We start from the raw sequence: 21759 nt of genomic DNA on the forward strand, positions 1-21759 counted from the left end.
AAGAGGCTAGTAAAAATAAAGTTTAAATAATAATTTCATATAAAATGATTCGAATATTTTTCTTATATATTTTTTTTCTTAAACCTACATACATATGTATATGTATAATGACATAATTACTATTGAATTTTACATTTACATATGCGATAAAAGTTATTAATAAATTTCGCAGTAAAGATCATATTGCAGAATGATACGGTATGACATGAGCAAATGAATACCATCTACTTTTGTTGAGACTTTCCAAAGACTTCCAAGTTTTTCTCATGTCGTCGTATTCCAAAACATTTCTCAATCTTTTTCCATCATCTCCACCTAAAATTTCTCAGTCAACCCTCAGCCAATTCTCATTTAAGTCATTAAGTCATTTTTTAATATAAAAAACTCACCCATGCAAAGCAGCTTTTGCCGGAAAAAACAAAGAGTGATTCCATGTGTGGGATTTGGCAATGTGCAAAAAACTTGCCACAAATCTGTATCGGGATCGTAAGATTCCACGCCATCTAAGCGAGAACCATCGTAGCAATAGCCACCGGCAACAAAAAGCTTGCCTTTGATTGCGATACTCTAAAACCATTTAAATCACATTAGTTTCATATTTACCACAAAAGTATTTATGATAATCATAAATAAGCATGCACCGAATGCTCTTCTCTTCTTTGAATCATCGGAGCGCAATAAGACCAAGAATTAGACTGCATTTCATACACTTGCACTTCATCGGTGGATTTATTCTTTCCGTCTTTCAATATGTGTCCACCTGTCACGTAGATTCTGTCACCAATGACAGACGCATTATGCCAATAGACAGCTTGTAATAATGGAGCAATGCTCGTCTCCCATATCATTGTAGTACTGTTCCACCTAATTAAAATTGAAATTTAACGACATGCTCGATACAAAATTTCAATTCAATGTATATTTATTCTATATAATATCACCTCTCTACCGATGACAATATGTTTGCTTTGTCATCATAGCCTCCGATGACGTATACATCAGTAGATGAATCGCGACGAATCGTCACTGCTGGGAAGTATTTTCGTCCTTGATTTAATGGCTTCAATGAATGTTTCTGGCCATCTTTCAAATCGACATATTCCACCTGAAAATAATGAAATTCATTTTAACCGAAGCAATCAATTGGAACATGCCATAATTGCGTCCAAACTTTACAGAAGTGATTGCATCATATAAAGAATTGTATCCGCCGATGATCATAATCCAGTAGTTGACCAGAGCTGATGCAAAGCAGCGTCTGTTGAAACTAAAATTCTTAGTAAGAGTCCAACTTTTATTCATTCCATCATATATATCGATGCAATTTGCCGTCTAAAAATATTATACAATGCATTTGTAATAATGTAATTGTATTTATCATACAATCAAACACTTGCACAATTTACATCTAGATCCCAATCTCCGACTAGTGCTATTTTTTCACTTCTTCTAGGAAGGCTTACATTTTGCATTGAACTTTGACAATGTGGTAGAATTGATTGTATCGCTTGTTTTAGAATCTCATTGCACTCTGGATATAGAAAGTAAAAGTTCATAACTTCAGTGAAGACGAACTGAAATTATCGTTTTATATATATGTACATATGTATGTATATTGTTATAAATAATATAAGATTTTGTACAAATACTATTTAACAGTCTTTAAATACCTCTATTGATAACAATGGCAACTTTAAATGACGCAACAGCTCTGCTAATTCACTTCTCCGATTTTCTTCATCCGAAATCAACCACAGTTTCACAGATTCAAAAACTTGTTCTTCAGAATCCACGTTTAAATTATCCGACTTCAAGATCTCAGCTAAGCTAGCAGCTGGCAGGCCGAGGAAGCTTGGCATTTTCTGCAACTGAAACATATATGAAATTGAAGTACATATATTTAAAGAATTATAATTCTTTTTATATGATCAAAACTTACAGTTCGAAAGTTTTCAAGAGTCAAATCCATCGCCTTTTCTCTCGTTGGTGGATCATCTGAGAGATGCAAAGCCTCCAAACAATTTGTTTCGTCGATTGTTTTGTACCGAGGGACAATACTTTTGATTTGAAGTTTGGCGGTCAGCTCCATGAATTTTTCGTAGTACTTATCGTCGATATCTGAAAGTGGATTGAAAAATATTACACGGAGATAATAAAAACAATAAATAAACGGCATTAATGAAAGCAACTCGTACTAATTTTTCCAGTGTAACAATACTTTAAAATTGCATCAATAACTGGATACTCGAAATCAGAAAAAATGGCACCCAAGTTGTCCTTGTTATTCGCAAAAAATTCGCTGCAAGCTACTAGCACTACCATATGTGCAGAGAAGCTGCAATTGTAAAGAACGATCGTTTGTATTGAAATTTTGGATTTAAAATATTCTTTACATACATATATTGAATAATGATACCTCCGATTTCGAACTATAAAATTCACATCGATCCATTTTTGCTCTCGCATGGCACCATACAGATAATCAAGTCGTTTCGTTGCAAAATCTGCCTTCGCATCTATTTCTATCATCCTGCTTTTAGATTTACACAAAAATCTTCTACTAAAAATGAATCAAATTGTAACTTTGAAATGTTTAGAAATTATAAATATAAATTTAAATCATCCGAGACTTACTTATTGAACAGAATCTCAGCGATGACTGATGTCTCGTATCTTGACTTGTATTTGTCCCGGTATGTGAGCTTATCTTGACCCATTGACAGTTAATGGGTTAGTGTTATTTATTCACGCTTACGGATGTGGTATTTTCACCACAAATAAATATGTTTACCTTGTGATAACATCATTATATTGATAGCCATAAACATCGGTTTTCCTGCGTCTTCGTTATGCACTTCATATCATATTTTTTTGATTTTTGATTTTTAAATGCTTTTTATTATTACGAAATTATGTTCACAATACATCTTATATCTATTTTAATAGCCACTGATCTACTGATCATTTTCTATTTTACAATTTAATTTAATTTGTTTAGTAATCATAGTATTATATTATTCTAATGTTAATCACATCATAATAGGAAAAATAGCTCAAAAACCTATTTACAATCCTTATAAATGTTCATAATATATCTAATACATAATATTAATTAAAGACTCTCTAAAGTCGATGACCTAAAGCAGATTGTGTTTAGGTAATCTGTGTTTATACCTGAAGGGTATAGACATTTAGTTGTAATCACCGAGACTCTTCACAAGTGTGTTAGTATGGTTATTACTAGAGGTAGGATAGTCACAGTGCTATCAATTGTTCGGCAAACCTTTAACAACGCATTTACAACCTTTGAACAATACACGGCCCCCTCAGGCTCCGGTGACTAGTTATTACTGTAATGAGCGGACCCAGAGCGCGCTGTTCATTGTTCACATGTTGTAAATCCATTGTTAAAGGTTTGCCGAACCTTTTTTACAAATCATTTACAATAATGGAACAATAGATGGCGCGCTTCCGGTCCTACCTCTAGTTATTAGTGATTCTGTCATAGAATCTACTGGTTAGTTTGTTAGTAATATCTGTAACAAACGGAATATTATATATAGCATGCAGTTTTTTCAGGTTAGTATATATGGGTGTATTATAAATTATTTTAAGGGATTTATTTTGTATTACTTGGAGCTTGGAAAGGTTAGTATTCGAGGCGTTATTCCATACAGGTGAAGCATAGGTTAATAATGGTAATATGAGCGCGCGATATAATTTTATTTTATTTAGCGTTGATAAAGAACTATGGCGATTAAATATTGGATATATTGAGGATATACCCCGCATCGCCTTGCATTTCGCTGCCTCAATGTGAGGTGCTCATCTCATTCTTTTATCAAACGTTACTCCTAAATATTTTATTACTGACTGCCATTTCAGACTTTCTCCAGAGGGGATTTTCAGATCTGAGCTTGGCTTATGTTTTCTAACACTAAAGAATATGGCGTCTGTTTTGGTTTGATTAATTTGAATTTTCCACTTAGTGAAGTGTTCAGTCATTGTTTTAATTGCAAATTCAAGATTTTTAAGGATAGTGTCTGGTTTTTTGCTACTTGTGAAGCAAGCTGTATCATCCGCATATAGGGCTATGTGACAGTTTTTTGGAATAGGTATGTCATTTATATATATGGAGAACAAGAGTGGGCCAAGCAAGCTCCCCTGCGGAACGCCAGCTGCGATTATTTTTGGAGACGATAATTCATTATTTACGCTAACCACTAGCTTTCTACGAGTTAAGTACGATTTGATGATGAGAATTAGGTAGTTTGGTATTTTGTTAATAAGGAGCTTATGAATGAGTCCATCGTGCCAAACCGTGTCGAAGGCCTTTTCTATGTCGAGACATACCATTCCGGTACTTCTCTTCATATTAAAGTTCTTCGTCACGTGTTCAGTTAGTCTTGTTAGTTGTTGGGTCGTGGAATGTCCAGTGCGAAATCCAAATTGTTCATTTATTAATTTCTTATTTACGACTTTAAGTAAACGTGTGTAGATTATTTTTTCCAGAATTTTTGAAAGCGTGCAAAGTAAGCTAATGGGTCGATAATTGGCCGGGTTTTTTGAGCTTTTATCGGGCTTAAGTATGGGAATTACGTTGGCTGTTTTCCAGTATTCTGGGAAATACCCGGTGAGTAAACATGCGTTGAATATTTTAGATAGTGAGACTAAAGCTTTAAATGGAAGTTGTTTGATTATGATGTTATCTATTGAATCTCGCCCAGGTGCCTTTTTATTTTTTAAATTACGTATTATATTTTGGATTTCACACGGATGCACCAATTTTATATTTTTAGTACTATTAGTGGGAGTTTTTGTGATGATTTTAATGGACCGGTTGACTTTATTATGCGTTGGTATGTGATTGTAATGTTGTGTGAGTGTGTGATGTTTTTGGAAGGATTTTGATAATAGTTCTGCTTTGTCGCAATCACGCGTCACTGAGATTCCTGCATCGTCTAATGGAGGAATCGAGTTTTTTGTCCTGCGAATCGCTTTAGCTAATTTCCATAGAGAGCCATCAACTGAGCTCAATTTTTCTAATTTTTTAGACCAAGCTTCATTTTTGATTTCTTTGATTCTAATTTTAATTTGATATGTGAGCTTATTAATTAATGTTTTCAATGCTGGATTTTTTGATGTTTGCCAAATTTTACGGAGTTTATTTTTACTTTTAATTAGATTTGCAACAAAGTCAGTTATCTCTAATTTGTGTTCAATGTATTGTGTCTTAGGTATGTGAAGGTGTTTGGATCGAGTTATTGATTCCGTTAGGTGTATTATGGAGCTGTCGATTTCGGTTTTGTTTGTGAGTGTGGTAGAAGTTAGAATGGTTTGGTCATTTATGTACGACTTGAACTCTCGCCAGTTAGCTCTCCCGTAATCCCAACTATGCTTGATGATTTCCTCGGGTTTCCCGTCGATTGAGAAGATCATCGGGAGATGATCAGACGACAGGGTTTGAAGGGCATTTGGTGTCGATATTTTTGGGCAGTTCTTGACGAGGACAAGATCTAGTGTGGATGGTTGTGAGTTATTTGTGGGATAGTGTGTGTATGTATCCGGATGAAGTAAGATTGTATCTGTTAGTTGAATGTATTTAAAAAGAGTTGTGCCTTGTTGGTCAGTGTTTACGCAACTCCATAACGGATGTTTGGCATTAAAGTCACCAGCTACCACTACCGAACTACCAATGTTAAATATTTTGTTAAGATCGGATGCCAATAATCGTTTTTGGGGAGGATTGTAAGCGGATGCTACTATGTGACGGGTGTTGTTAATTGTTAGTTCGATGGCGGTTAGTTCTAAATTTTTTAGTGGCGGAGTTATTACGCGACAATGTTTAATTGACGATTTTATAAAAATGGCAACTCCCCCTCCATGCTGTTCTCGGTCTTCGCGATAGCAGTTAAAGTTAGGTAGGTTAATACGGATATGAGGTTTTAAGAAGGTCTCGGAGATTAAAACTATGTCAACACATTACTCACCGATCGCCGACTCTAGTTCGTCAATCTTATTCTTAAGTCCACGAGCATTCCAAGCTAGAATGTTCAGGCGCCTCCCGTTAATCAAAGACATCGAGATATTCGACAAGCATGAGTGCCAGCTCTAGTTTGTCGGTGCAACCGCTGGCCTTGGCACGAATCTCCTGGAGGATCTTCAACATCTTCGTCATAGACGCCATGGAAGTTAGGTCTGTTGTTGGTTGAATGTTGGGATTGGTTGGTTGGTGGGGTTTTTTAGGGATATTTGGGATATTTGGTGAAGGAGTTTTAATGGTCGGTAGCTTTGGGAAGTTATGATCGTTAACGACCGGGATATTTTGTGGCTGCACCACTGGGAGTTTCCAAGGGTTGGCTTTGACAATTGATGCTCGATTCTTCCTCGATTCCAGCATTTTCAGATAGCTCTGTCTTTTTGGACAGTCTTTGAAGTTAGCGGGGTGAGATCCTGAACAGCCTGAGCAGACAGCAGGGGTAACTATTCCTTGATTGCATTGTGCGGTGAGGTGAGTGCCGGCACATTTGACGCACTTGGCCTGCCGAATTGCAGTTTTTCGCAGCGTGTCCATATTCTTGGCATCTGAAACATTGAGTAATATTTTGTGATTTACTAGTATATTTAACGACACTGACCTTTGTGTAACAGATGTACCGGATTTCTTTAATCTTCTTTGCCGATACCGATGGCTCGAAGAACACCAAGTATAGCTCGGTGGCGTTGCTCCTAGGCTCCTTCGTCTTCATCTGTATGACTTTGGTTACAGGGAATCCCTGTCTGATGATGTCATCTTTAATATCAGCTTCCGGCAATTTCGGCAAGCCACGTACGACACTTTTTATTTCCTTTTCCTCCTTCCTGGAAAAGGTATGGAATTGTCGGTCTGGTGTCAATCCATCCCGAAGTTTTTTAAAGTCTTCAAGACTTTTACATTGTATCTTGACATTATTTTGACCAATGTAAGTCATTGTGAAGTCTTTTATAAACTTCTTGATCGACTCGATCATGCTGCCGTGAGTGCCAGTAGCTGTCATGATGATGGGCGGGATTCTTCCACCGCTTCTGGGGACATCGGAAACTTCCAAGAGCCCTTCAAATTTGTTTTTCTCCTGAATTTTAAATTCAGGAGCAACATCTTTCACGTTCTTTGCCGTATGTTTTGGAAACTGCCACTCGGTCTCCATCTGAGCGGTCTGAGAGCAGCCTGGTTGAGGAGCTTCGGTTGTAGTTATCAGTGTCTTCTTAAGTCGCTTTTTCAGGTTGGATCCTCGCATGGTGCCAACATGTGTTCTTTTGGTGTTCGTTTTGTGGGGGGTGTTTGTTGTGTATGTTAAAAGGTGTGGGTTTTTTGACGGTATGGCGTATCGCTGTATTATGAGCGCTCGCACAGAGAGTACGTCTTCGGCACGTCCGTTCTCACGGAGCGTCGAGAGACGAGTGAGCGCAAGATATAATTTTAATCATATCATATCAGATTGATATAACCTATTGAATTGAGATATTTTATATGGTGATCGGATAAATGCACTCAGGAGAGCCGCACTCCCGAGACATCCACACTTTCAAAGATCCTCAAGAAGAACTAACGCAATAGATTTCCACAAAAAAGCGTCAAGGGGTATTTGCATGTTATCCAAGGGTGCAAATTCTTTTTTGTGGAATTCTATTGCGCGAGTTCTTCTTGAGCGCCTTTGAAAATTAGGATTTCTCGATACTAAGCCATTTTATATACATGTACATATGTACATATAATTAAATTTCTTTCCAAAACCACCAGTTGAAATATTAACGGGCACAACACAAAGACTTTCCAATTATAAAACCCATTCGAATACATAGCTTCCGATTATACTGATTATCTCGAGATAATTCAATTATAAGCGACCGTCTCCGAAAAGGGATTCCTAGTCGCCCTTTTCCTCCGATTCGTAGCCCCCCCCCCTTACCTCTTTTTCCAGTCCCCTTCCCGGTAACGGACCGAGGAAGACGGGTCAGATCCTGAGGGATAAGGGATGACGTTACGCCGCCGCTTTTCAAATATTTACCAGGACGCTTAAACTTAGCTAGGGGCAAAGGGACTCGACTCACCTGCTGAAGTTACGTCTCATTTCACCAATTGTCCTCTATTATTTACGCTAAAATTCAGGCTTCCGTTGCCTCTATCTGAATATAAGCAAAACCGTAGTTCATTATATCTAGCAGCTGATTTTTCCACGCGAACGATCCAATATAAATTTCCACAGACAGTTATATACTTTTATTTATACATAGGAGGTATATTAAAAAAAATGTTTTGATTAAAATATACTCTAATCTACAACGAGTACTCTTAAATAAAGGAGGTTTGTAAAAATATACAAGCAACTTGGAATTAAAAACTTATTGTGATAAGAACTTCATTGACGAGCTGTTTATGTTTTTTGTCTTGAAAACTCAAAGCACTAGTAGATTTAACATTCAAATTTTATATTATATTTGAAATTATTTACAAGTATTACTTGAAACAAAATCCAATTCATTTTTTGTAATAATTCATTTCAATACTCGTTGAAGGTTTTGAGGGTTTAACACTTATTTGCCTTACTGTGCTAAAAAAAATCCTCGATCCATTGTGCTGGACGCTAAGCGTTCAGTTAAAAATATATGTTTTAAGTTAAAATAATGCAAATTCTGCGAGATCGATTATTATAATAAGCTATAAAAACCATTTAATCGTGTATTAAACGCTGAATAATATAAAATAACTAAAATAAATGAAAAAAAAACGGCTAAAGCAGAGCCGTATTTCTAAGGTGGATACCATTCTCAAAGGGTTCTTGCAAAAATAATTATTTCTGTAGATATTGATCAAAGTTTTTATTTCGTAATGACGTAATTCGAATCATAGAGGTTTTGATGAGGAATACATAAAATATGAATCCTTGCATTCAGTATATTTGGAGAAATAAAATAAAATATAAGCTGTGGTCACTCGTGGTCCATCACAGTACGGCAAGTGCTAATAGAATAGCCTAGAATTTTATTTTAGAAATCATAATAGAATTTTTTTTTAATATACCATTTTTTTGTACTTCGTAATAAGATTGACCTACTTTGTTACACATATGTATGAACATATTTTTAGAGTGTTCCTAACATAAATATTTATTTTTATTTAAAGATATATGTAGATAGTATAAATATTCATTTATACTCAAGTAGTTTAAAATACTAATTTTATTTCATCTCTTAATATATAGTTTCGAAAGAAACTTTGTATGTAACTATTGTTGGTTCGTAGAAAAACAAATGAATATTCAAATAAATTGAAATACAATAAAACTATTCAAATAAATTTAATAAAATGTTTACTATTAGATTGGCCATGTTTAATCGGTTTATATTACAAATACCGAGCGAAGCCGGATAAAAACACTAGCATATAATATACATATTTATGCCTTATTCTTTTAATACTTTATTCCAAATCTTGTTAAATTTACTGTTGATTTGTATCAAAGGGATTATTTCAACCCTTATTGAGTAATGTGTATATATATATATTGATACTGTCTTTAATATTATATGGGAATATTATGATTTTTGAGAATCGCTATGGGTCTCATACATGTGTAAGTATATTACATTTAATTACGCAATAAATATTCAATCGTTTTATCCTTGTGCGTAATCCCATTGTAAGACCCACAACAGATTAAGTATATTTTATTCATAAGAACTTTATTGTTAGGTGGATTTTTTGCTTGTAAAGGCTCCATTTTTTCTCGTTTTTTGTATACGGTTAGAGTAGTATGGGGTGGGGGGGTGATGTCGGTGGATGAAGAATCGCAAGGAAGTGTGGGCTCTCGCACGTTTTCCATGATTAATGACGTTATAGTGACAGCAATAAGAAAATAAATTATGACACGATGCTATCTATCGTTTGCGGACAACTATTTTTAATAAACGACGCGCGAAATAAAACGGTCGAATCCCTCGAGGGGGTGGATATGGATGGGGGTCGAATGTGCGTCGAAGCCGCGTGATGGACTGGGTGGCTGCAGATAAAAGGAGGATCAATCCCAACCATCGTCAAATATATCAAAAAAAGGTCGACGAGGGCTGTAAAACTGTTGAAGATCTAAGGGTGGGTGGGAAATGAGGGAGGTTGGGGAGGAGGGGGGCTTTGGTGAGATTTATGGTGCCTGGAGCCTCGCGAGCTTTTGCTAGGACTCTCTCACGTATGAAAAATACATGTCCATAATTCTCAGGTATTTCCGCTAAGGTTGATCCTTCAATCCTGAAAGACTTATTGAAGATGAGTTGCCTGAGCAATTTCCATTATCCTATATGCCTGACGTTGCACCGACATCGTTGAATTGGGCCGACAAAAGTGGATCAAAACCTATAACGAAACCCAAGGAAATACATCAAAGACTAGTTGTAGTAAATTTCAGCTTCCATTTTACAGACAATTTTGTGTTTAATGGCGAGGTTTTATTATATAATATATTATGGTTATATGGACTGGTTTTGAACTGGCAACACTTTACATTTATGTTAAAAATGAAAAATGGAGTCACTTTTGACATTTTTTGATATATGGTATATTTAAAATGTCGCTTTAAAGTCTTCCATATTTAAAAGCATACTCCTATAACTTTCAATACTTTCAAAGAAGCTTTTCATGCTATTACATGTTGTATATCTCTGTGATACTTTTTCGACTTATCTACATATCTTATGTATCTCAGTCGTTAACATATCTTTGTATCTCCAAGCCCTTAATACCATAAATATCAACATAAATAGTATAGTATCTAATACGTATTACTTTGTAAAGATGAAAAGAGAATTTTTGTTAGTTCGCTTTGCAAATTAACAAATTCTAATTAAGAACCACTAAATTTGGAATACTATTATATTATCTCGCTTATGATGGTCTAAATAGATAATTGAAAATGTGTTTAAATGAGATTTGATTCAAATTCTATATCAAAGATCATGACCACAAAAACGTACAATATAAGTATAATATAATATAAGTACATTCTCAAATTTATACCAAGCTTCACCCTGGCAAAAATTATTTTTGCATATCTGATTGTATTTATTTTTACAATTTTGCCATAGTGACATTACATAGTAGTTCCAAGTCGTCATTATGGCTTAACAAAGAAAGAAAAAAAAGATAGAATTATAAGAATGAAATTAAAATGAACATAAAATATGAAACATATAAATCAAAAACAGAAAAAATAATAGAACACGTTTACGATCTCAAATTAAGCAATATCTCAAGCAGATCAGCAAATTTTAGATTAAAAAAATCCAAGTTAGCATTATTATGATTGAGTAGCTTGATACTTATTGCAAGAGGCAAATAAACCAACAAATTGGTACGTGTTATAGAAGTTTTTTCAACAATGTTTCAATTTTTCGGACTCAAAAAATTGTTTTGGCTTGCCTATGGTAGGGCAGAATTTGCACGAGCTATAAATAATGTCTGCCCGTAGTAATCGCCTACGTCCGAATATACATTTGACATAAGAAGAAGATGATAAGAAAAGAGAATAAATATGTTTACATGTATATATACTTCAGATTAAGCAACGTTTCATCTGAATATGTATACAATACAAATCTTCAGTGATGACGTATGGATGCAAAATATTGGACATGGAGCGCCAAAATTCTACAAAAATCCCAATGCATTCAAAGAAGAATTTAGCGCTGTATGTGCGGTATAATAAGGAAAAATGGAGGAAACGAAATGCGTGTGTGAGAAGTTGGCAATGGTAGTTGTTCTAGTTGTAAGAGAGTGAAGAGATTGAAATGGCAATGGTTAGACGAAAGATGGACAAAATAAGTGCTGGAATGATACCCAACAGAATCTAAAATGGTGAAAGGAATACCGCAAAGAGGTTAAATGGATGAAATTAGAAAAAATATTTGGGGTGGGATAGACGAGAGTTGCGCAAAACAGAGAGAAATGAAAGCATGTTGGAGAGGCCTTCATCCAGCAGCGGATGGGGAATGGCTGTTAATTATGACAATGATATTAAAAGTTAATGTCACGGTGATAATGCGTATGCGTAATCTGGCAATTATCCGCCTAAAGAACTGTCAAAAGTTTAGCCAGTGCTCGAATGCTTTCACTCGGCTACTAATCCTATAATATAATATTATAATGTGTAGAAGTATGTTAAGAGTGAAAAATCTGCATGAACCATTTTTTTTTCTAAAATCGTTAATGTTCATATGGGACTGATTTTGTATGTAAGTTATGGGGTGGTTTGCCGATTTACATTCGTCGTTGATTGCATTTTAATATTCATAGATGGATTTCACACAATAAAGCCGAACTGAAAAGGGACGGACGAGGTCTTTTCCGAACTGGCGTTAAGTGGTCTGTAACAAATTGCCGGGGATTCGACTCAATTAATGAGTATGAATATTCAACAAAACCGTTTCGATAGGAAACCTTCCGTTTTTAATGATTATTTTTTGTACAACTTTTTTGTACGTTGAAAATGTTGCTTAAATATTAAATTGCACAGGGTACAATTACACTTTCGTGTAGTACCACGGCCACGGTTGATTTTTTAATAACGCTCTTCGTGGGTTGTGCGTGCATGTGTGTGGGTGGGTGACTTTATGTGCGTTTGCACAGAAGGGTACATATTCCATATAAAATTAACACGTTCTCGTCCCGCGCGTATATCATTTGTTTCGTAAGGGTAATCATGCAAATGGTACCTAACGCTCTCGTATGGAACATATTAAATTTTGACATAGCGGATGATGGGTGGGTGGGCTGAGGGTTGATCCTTTGTAAGTTCGCGTTATTGCCACATATAGCTTCTCAAAGCGCGTGCATTGTATTCGAAATTTTGTATACTGTTCGGATTATATGTCGAATCCAATTTGTGTAGCTGGCATTTGAAATTTGAGGAAAAAAAGCGTTCAAATTGGTCCGACCCCTTCCATTTACCATTTACATATGTAAATAATTGAACCATTAGATAGTATTTTATATTTATGAATCACGACAAAAACTCACCGTATTGTGTCAAAGCTGTGCGAAAATTTTAACTCCTGCAAATAATACGATATTAACACTTACCCGTACTGTGATGGCTAGCGAGTGACCAGGAATTGTGTTTAATTTTATTTCTCCAAATATACTGAATGCAGGGTTTTCGTATTTTATATATTCTTTTAAAATCTCTATGATTCGAATAATGTCATTACGAAATAAAAACATGGATCAATATCAACAGAAATTATTATTTTCATGAGAAGCCCCTGGTAGAAGTGTCTCACAGATGCTAGAGAGAGGGGGAATTCAGTACGCGCCGTTCTCGACTTTCATTTTGAGAATGATATCCGCCTTAGAATGACGGCTTTGCTTCAGCCGATATATTTTTTATTTCTTGCATTTATTTTATATTACTCGATGATAAAATAAATAAATAAAATGATTTTAATAGTCAATTATGATAATTTATCTTGCAGATTTAACATTATTTTAGCTGAATACACATTGTTCACTGGAAACTTGGCGTCCAGCACAGTGGCTGGCGGTTTTTTTTAGCACAGTAAGGCAAGTGTTAATAATGTTCATACAATATATGTATGTATGTAAATATGTAAAACGGTAATATTGCTGAAACACATGTTTTTTTAATTTGATATTTTCATATCAGCCATATGAACTTTGGTCGTTGATTTTTATTTTAGATTTAACAAATTGCCTAGTCAAGTCAAATAGCGTATGAAGAATGCACGCTGATATTTTATTCTATGTATGTAGATTTTTGTCATCGTCTGCTTGCAGTTTTTTTTTTCGAAATACGACAGCGCAAACGGCAAAGTACGGTTGACTCTCGACGTAAAACCCCCTCGACTAAGCCCTGGGGAAAAACTAAAAATAATTTTTCCAAGGTTCGCGTGTTTTTCCACAGTTGTGATATTGCGGCAACACAGTCGTCACCGGTACAGTAATTCACGAGCAGCCCACGCTGATTTTCCATACGAACGCGAACAGGTTAACGTCGGAAAAACCACTAGAAAAAAACCTTTTCGCGTGCGAAATTTCCCCCGTTGACGCTAACGAGTAAATTTCTACGATTTTCCTTTTCGCAATTGCGTCCCGCCGCGTAGAGGTCAACGCATGGCCAACGTCTCGAGCTAAATCGAATGAATATTTATGTTAGCTGGAAAGAAAAAAAAATAGTCTTTGAGTGCTTAATATTTTTTTTTATTTGCCTAGCTCAAAGGGAGAAAAATGAGATTTTACTTGGAAAAATGCATTACTCGAGTCCTTTATTACTTTTAAGGGGCTCGCTTGGCTTTAATAAGGTTTCAGCTTCTTTTTTTTATATTTCCGATTTATATTATTACGCCTAAATATAGACGACTAGACTTTTATTTAACGGTGAAATATATTTATTTGAAATATAAAAGTACGGAATGAATGTTTCATGGTAGAAAAAAAAAATAGAAATCTGAGATATATTCATAAATAAAATCCTAGATCAGTTTTACATATGTTATGATAATGTTCTATAATACAACTATACATGTATTATAGAACATTATCATACTGCATTACAGTTACCATATGTCATATTATACATATGTACATACATATATAAAAATATGTATTACTAGTTTTTTTACCCGGCTTCGCTTAGTATTTAAACAGCGTAAATATGGCGAATCTAATAGTAAATATTCATTTGTTTTTTTTTTTAATTAAATTTATTTGAATCGAAAAAAATGTAATATTCAACCGATTGAATTGTCATAGAAACTTTGTTTTGTTTACGAAGTTCCCAACCAAAGATAATTACATACATACATACATACTTACATACCAAGTCTCTTTCGAAATTATATATTAGATTATTACAGAAATTTATTATTATTATTAAGTAATATTATTAGAGAAAAAATTATTATTACAGAAATTAAAATTTATTTACTTAATTAAACTTGTAAACATTTCACGCATACTGAAAAGATTTTTTTTGCTTTCAAATTAGTAAAAATCTATCAATCGAAGTCTCGTTTAAATCTTTTTTTTCCCATGAGGGATGTATGTATATATGTATGTATGTATGTATGTATGTACATATTTATAAACAAGCATTTCAACATAATAATTATTCATCAACCCTATGTGATTTTCTTCTTAAATCTTCCAAACTATTTACATTCATATGTATGTAGAATGAATACTAAATCTCGGATCATCAACTAAAAACCACATTACTGAAAATAATATAAACTATAGCGCAATTATTAACCAAAAAATAATTAAGGCCATGATAATTCAAAAGCCATGTATGAAATGTATATTCCGTGAAAACATATGTACCTGTTGCCTGGAAGCCACCTAACAGGTTTATTTACAATTTAAATACACATATGTAAATACAATTTAAATTTAAATATAGATATTTTATTGCGAATTAAATCGAATATTATACAATACTTTTTCTGAATATTGATTGATTTTCTTTAAAAATAAAATATAAACAAACATATAAAATGTATATTGCCCAATGTACAAACCACGAATTCAAGCAAACGTTGGAATATATTGTAATATCATTATCGCTCATTACAAAAGCAAAAGCGCTAGAATATGTTGCGTCATTTCACTAACATTTATTATTTTTTGTATGTACGTAGGATAGGTTTATTTTATCATAAATGGAGTAATAAATGTCGTTAATATACGTAGCTTTCAAACACATACCAGCGCGCGAATGAATGTCACTCAAACGATGCCGAAAAATATCCGGGGAAAAACTGTTCCATTCATCCATCATCTTCAACCGGATTCAAACGAGGCTTCGGCCAATGATGACGGATCGCGTTCGCGGATATCCTCTCTCGTGTTTTCTCCAAAAATGAAAAAGAAAACAATGTAAATTGAACTCTTCGACCGGTTGCATCCCATTGTATGCGGTCGAGGTGGCTCGGGGTGGGTCACGTCCGATCGTTTCCACCTGATATGAGTGGGTATGGTAAATATTGGTCAGCGGTGTGAGACTGGGAGATACGTAGACTAGGAGATGGGGTTGAAGAGGTGGTTTTTGTGGGTGGAGGCGGCTGTGAAAGCTACACGCACGGTTGAACAAATGCTCACCCGTAACGAAAGGGTCTTTTGAAAATGCCCTGATGGCCTTTCATCCGAGGCTTTCAGTGTTTTGTGCTTTTTTTACATTTTTTTTTAAGCAAACAGGTCTGTAAATTAATTTCGATTTAATGCGATACTTTCATGCGACAAAAGACTCCAATTTCATCTCTAATTCTCTTTGTTGAGTAGAATTGCTCATTTTATCATTAATTAATTTATATAAAAGCTCTATGTACATACTAATAAAAAAATTTATCTATGTAAAATATCTTCATTTATAAGATAAATATCTGAATTTAATGAAAACTACGCTTACGATTGCTTTCAAAATTTCTTATTCTTCATTATGTAGCTATTTTGAGACGACGTTTGTGACATTAAAAACTATTAGATTTTTCTTAAATGGTTTAAAAATGACATATGATGAAGATAAAAAGAAATTATGTATATTCAAAGAATTGGAAGTCGGGATATTTAGTGATTTAGTATTAAATCAACAAATATTTCAATTAAGCGTAATAATATTCAAAATTTTCTGAATCAAATTTTGAATTCTGTCAAAATTTGAATTGTGGATATTTCAATCATCTCCTAAACGATATAAATCCTACTCTTTATCTTCTCTATATATCATATATACGTATATACATTTATCGTCTTCTCTACAAATGTTTCCAATTATCAATAATTCAAAACTGTCATACTAACTAATAGTTATTAAATTAATAATTAATATTAAACCTACTGGGATACCCAATTATCTTGCTACTCTTAACAAATTACTATTCTATAATAAAATAGTTCATCGTTTGAAACTGAAGTTCAATTAAGAGCCATCAATTGATCGGGATCGGATTATTAATCTAAATATATGTATATACATATGTATTTATTTTTTTTATTTTTTTTATTTAAATAGGCACACATACAGAATAAAATATAAAAAGAAAGTTGTATAATGAGACAAAAAATAATAATAAACATAAATAAAAATATAATATTCCATTTACAGTGAGCACCACATGGTGATATAAAAAAGTAAAATTACAAAAACATCAAGATTTTAAAAAAAAGAAAAGAAACAGATAAAGAAAAAGATACAGATAAAGTAAAAAAGAAAAAGAAAGACTATAAGGGTGAAGAAGCAAATCAACCACATATTATTTTCTTCACCTTTGTCCTAAAAATACTAAAAGAGTCACTAAAGAGGTCAGGACAATCATCTAAGCTATCGTAAATACGGCATATACGAACGATTGCACTATTGAAAGAGGTGTTGCTTTGACAAATAGGTGGATAAAAAAGATTTGTGCTTCTGGTGAATCGGGCATTAACGTTAAAATTAATCTCGCTTAAAACAGATGTGTCAAGAATACCATTAGCAATCTTATATAAAATTAACAATTCAGAAACCCTTCTACGCTGAGACAAACTTGCAATATGGAAAAAAGAAAGTCTGTCATTATACGATGGTAACAGTTTTTTAAGACCAGTCTTATAGGATAAATGGCGCAAAAAACGCTTCTGGATTGTTTCTAAGTGCTCAATGTGAGTTTGGTAATAGGTAGACCATATGATTGAGGCATACTCCATATTACTACGAACTAAACTGTAATAGAGTAGAATCAGAGTATGGGGATTCTTAAAGGGCTTCGCAACTCGGCAAATAAATCCCAAGAGTTTATAAGATTTAGTAACAATATGATTAATGTGTTCATTAAATGATAGTTTGGAATCTATAAGTATACCTAAGTCTCTGGCACAATTTTTTGCTGTAAGATCTACGTTATTAATATTGTAAGTAAAGTCAATTAGGTTACGATTTCTGGAAAGTGTCATTGAGAAGCATTTAGAAATATTGAGATGCATAAGGTTTACATTACACCATTCAGATATTATATCAATGTCGGATTGTAATTTTAAGCAATCCGACTCACTATTGATAGGATGGAAAACCTTAAGATCATCGGCATAAAGTAAGCATTGACACTTCAGTAGGGGGATGAGGTCATTAATAAAAATAATAAACAGAAGTGGTCCAAGGTGAGAACCTTGAGGAACTCCTGAAAGGATTATTCTAGGGGCAGATGAGAAACCCTTAATTGTAACCAATTGACTTCTCAAATTAAGATAAGAAGTTAACCATCTAAGTAAATTTCCATGAATTCCAAATTTAGATAATTTACGAATTAGCAAACCGTGATTAACCTTGTCAAAAGCCTTTTGAAAGTCTGTATATATAACATCTACTTGTGTACGAGTATTAAGATATTTATAAATTGTGGTAGTGAATTCAATAAGATTAGAAACGGTTGATTTTTTTTTAACAAATCCATGTTGTTCCTGTGCAATTTTAGGCACTACATGAGAATAAATATGATTATAAGTTAAACATTCAAAAATTTTAGCAAAACAGGATAAGATACTTATTGGTCTATAGTTATTACAAAGTGATTTATCGCCAGACTTGAAAATAGGTACAATATTGGCTAGTTTCCATTTAGAAGGGAATACACCAGCAGATAAAGAATTGTTAAAAATTATAAATAAGGGTTCCACAAGTTCCAAATAACAAGTTTTAATAAAGTATGGAGGTATGCCGTCAGGTCTAGCACCCTTATTTACATCTAAATTTAATAGGACATAAGTAATCTCCTTTTTTTCAACATATATTTTATCAAGGCAGTAAGAGCAATTGTCAATGTGAGCGTCCACATATGAAAGGGAGCAATCATCATTGTTATGCACAGATGAAAAATATTCAGAAAACAATTCACACATATCTAAGCCAGATGAGGCACAAATGTTATTAAATCTTAAAGTTTCGGGCAAAGAATTACCCTTGCATTTAGACTTGGTGTAAGACCAAAAGCATTTAGGGTTCAATGAAATGCGGGATTCAGTATATGACAAGTAGTCAGTATGGCATTTGGACAACAGTCTCTTGGAGCGAGTTCTTAATAATGCAAAGGTGTCGTAATCTCTGGGATTATTATCTAATCGTAATCTCTTGGGATTTTATTTTAAATATATAGCCACAGCATAGTGCACTGGTAAAACTGTTGCATACGGGTTTGGTGCATCCGCTCTAAAATCGCCAGATTAACAGAACGGCAGCTTTAAACGTAATTCTCATTTTCTCGAATGATAGATTGCACATCAGATGACGAGTAACCTTTCGATGTGCACAGATGCAATTATTAAAATTGAGTTGGATCTTTCTGGCGAGTTTAATAAGGCAAGATTCGGAACTTATCGAATCTTGCCTTATAAAACTCGCCTGAAAGATCCAACTCAATTTTAATAATTACCATTTTAATAATTGCATCTGTGCGAATTGCATTTAAAGATGAAGATGAGAATTGCATTTAAAGCAGCCGTCCGTTAATCTGTCGTTCAATTTGTCTGGCGATTTTAGAGCGGATGCACCGCATCCGTTGCATACCAGTAGAGAGGTCGTGGGTTCAAGTCCAAGCTAAATACGCTGCTAGCTGTGACACACTGGATCGAGATCTTGATCACAAGAGCTGGATAGATCTTGTCATTATAATCACAGATTGACTGCCTCCTGTTACAATTTTCCTATTTTTCTACATTTCGTGTTGTGAGGGATCCAATAAATCCGTATCCTGTCCCTCAATAAAATGAAATTATACACGTTTTGTAAAGATGAATCTACCAGATTAATTCAGCTCATTCTATCTGTCCACTATAAGGCAATGTTACTACCGAAAATAAAAATAATCGCAGTAAAATAAAAATAAAATAAATTTTGTGTACAGTCGTTTACATGAATTAAAATTTAAATAAATTGTGTTAATTTATTTAAATTTTAATTCAATTTTAATTTAATTCATAAAGTAATTAACCCACCGATGAATATGAGAGAGTTCGGTTTAAGCTCGAGTTTAAAATTACTCATAGCGTAATATAGACACAATACGGTCGGTGGTGCTGTAAAATTTGCATACGCGAGACAAACAACCGCTAAGCGAGATCAAATTGGAGCACACGGACTGACGGGCGGACGACGCAATATCGCGTGCTTAATTTAATATCATATTTAACCAGCTGAAAATCGATGTTGCGTTTTCATTTACATACTTGCTAAAAATTAATGAATTTTCGAAACGAAGCGAGGCGTGCGCGTGCGGTCGTGCAATAATTTAATTTGTCGGTCGGAGCAAGCGCTTAATAGGTTAAAGTGTTTATTTTGGAGGCGAATGAAGGGGTTATACATAAATGGAGAGGGGGGATAACACCAAGAGCGCGAAGTTATTGCGCAATATTTGCGCGCGAGGTGATGATTTATTTGCAAAATTTGGAAGGTGAAGAATTTTTTAATATTCCCATTTTCAAAATTGAAAAAATTTTGTTTTTTTATATAAATTCTATTGCATATTTTATTCGCGTTTAATATTCTTTAAAATTGCTTTCTCCTCCTTCAAGTCGACGAATAACTTCAAAGATCCCTCACTTTTTGACGCGTTCAATATCTTTTGAAGTTCAAATTCAACAACCTACAGCTATTATTATTAGCTTTTTGTATTATATATATGTATACATTGCCATTTTGAACAATATTGCGGTATTATCAGTGACACGCGAATCACTTGGTGGCCCTTGACAAATTTTTCAGTTATCAATTGTTGAACTATGTATAATATATTTGACAGCGGGTTTTTTCATTTTTAATATTGTATTTCATACTTCAGGAGAACCTATTTTTTTGTACTGAGATTTATTTATTTATACATTTTTACCATAGGTTGTTGCCCTAAGGTGACACCTATAGCCAAACTTTGTACATAAAGACTAAGCAATTCTAAGCACATTACAATAGCGACATCTATGCTCAAACTTGTACTAAACACAATCTACCTATGCAGTGTAGTTGAGCATATTAAACAATCAATAAATTCGATATATTTGGGGATGCCGATTTTCATTGGATACGTCACAGCAATTAAGTTAGATAATTTGGCAAATTCTGGCAGGAGGCGGTCGATCTGGGTTTAATATCCATCCAGATCTCGTCAGCAGCATATATTTATATAAAATTCAATGATTTCTCAATTCCGACCTTGATTTAAACTCACGACCTCTCTACTGGTAAACAATGATTTGAGTGAGCTAATCTGTGACTGTGGATGCAAGTTCGATTTAATCAGTTTTAGCTATTTTAATCAAATAAATCTTGTATATAGAGATACATCTGAACCTTTGCGTGTACATATTTCAACCCTTTCGCAACTTTGAAGCTTCAATTAACATAATAAACCACTTTTTTCATAATCATATTGAAGTGATGAGGTATTGAACGTTACAATTTTTGTTGTCGTGATAAAAAAAACAATAAATTACAATTTTTATTCCAGACGATGCGATAGGGAGAATAGTGCAATCTCTATCGTCCATAAAAACAATATACATATATGTGCATACATAGATAATACAAATGATAAAATAAATATAGTAATAATATACATATTATAATAAATAAATTAATTGTGAAAAAGTTAATTAATCAATTGACAAATAATTAATGGTGGTCAAAGAAGCAGTTGCATACATCGAATATACAGTGATGAGCGGAAGAGTAGTAAGAATATAATTTGACGATA

The 21759-nt window shown here is 33.9% G+C and overlaps 2 protein-coding genes across 2 annotated transcripts in view; one reads left to right on the forward strand and one right to left on the reverse strand.

The window, feature by feature from the left end:
* LOC143918308 (uncharacterized) overlaps positions 1-21759 on the forward strand; it is a 237919-nt gene that overhangs the window by 155032 nt on the left and 61128 nt on the right. The gene's annotated exons all lie outside the window — the stretch shown is intronic.
* On the reverse strand, positions 179-2717 carry LOC143918234 (kelch-like protein 25). The gene is made up of 10 exons (XM_077440011.1): positions 2635-2717; positions 2417-2560; positions 2196-2335; positions 1940-2118; positions 1671-1868; positions 1177-1332; positions 942-1105; positions 642-864; positions 390-567; positions 179-315 (listed from the first exon to the last, which is right to left on the reverse strand). The coding sequence occupies exons 1-10, from the start codon at positions 2715-2717 to the stop codon at positions 179-181; spliced, it is 1602 nt and encodes a 533-aa protein (XP_077296137.1).

The sequence above is a fragment of the Arctopsyche grandis genome, chromosome 10 (assembly GCF_051622035.1).
Source record: "Arctopsyche grandis isolate Sample6627 chromosome 10, ASM5162203v2, whole genome shotgun sequence".
Taxonomy (NCBI): Eukaryota; Metazoa; Arthropoda; class Insecta; order Trichoptera; family Hydropsychidae; genus Arctopsyche; species Arctopsyche grandis.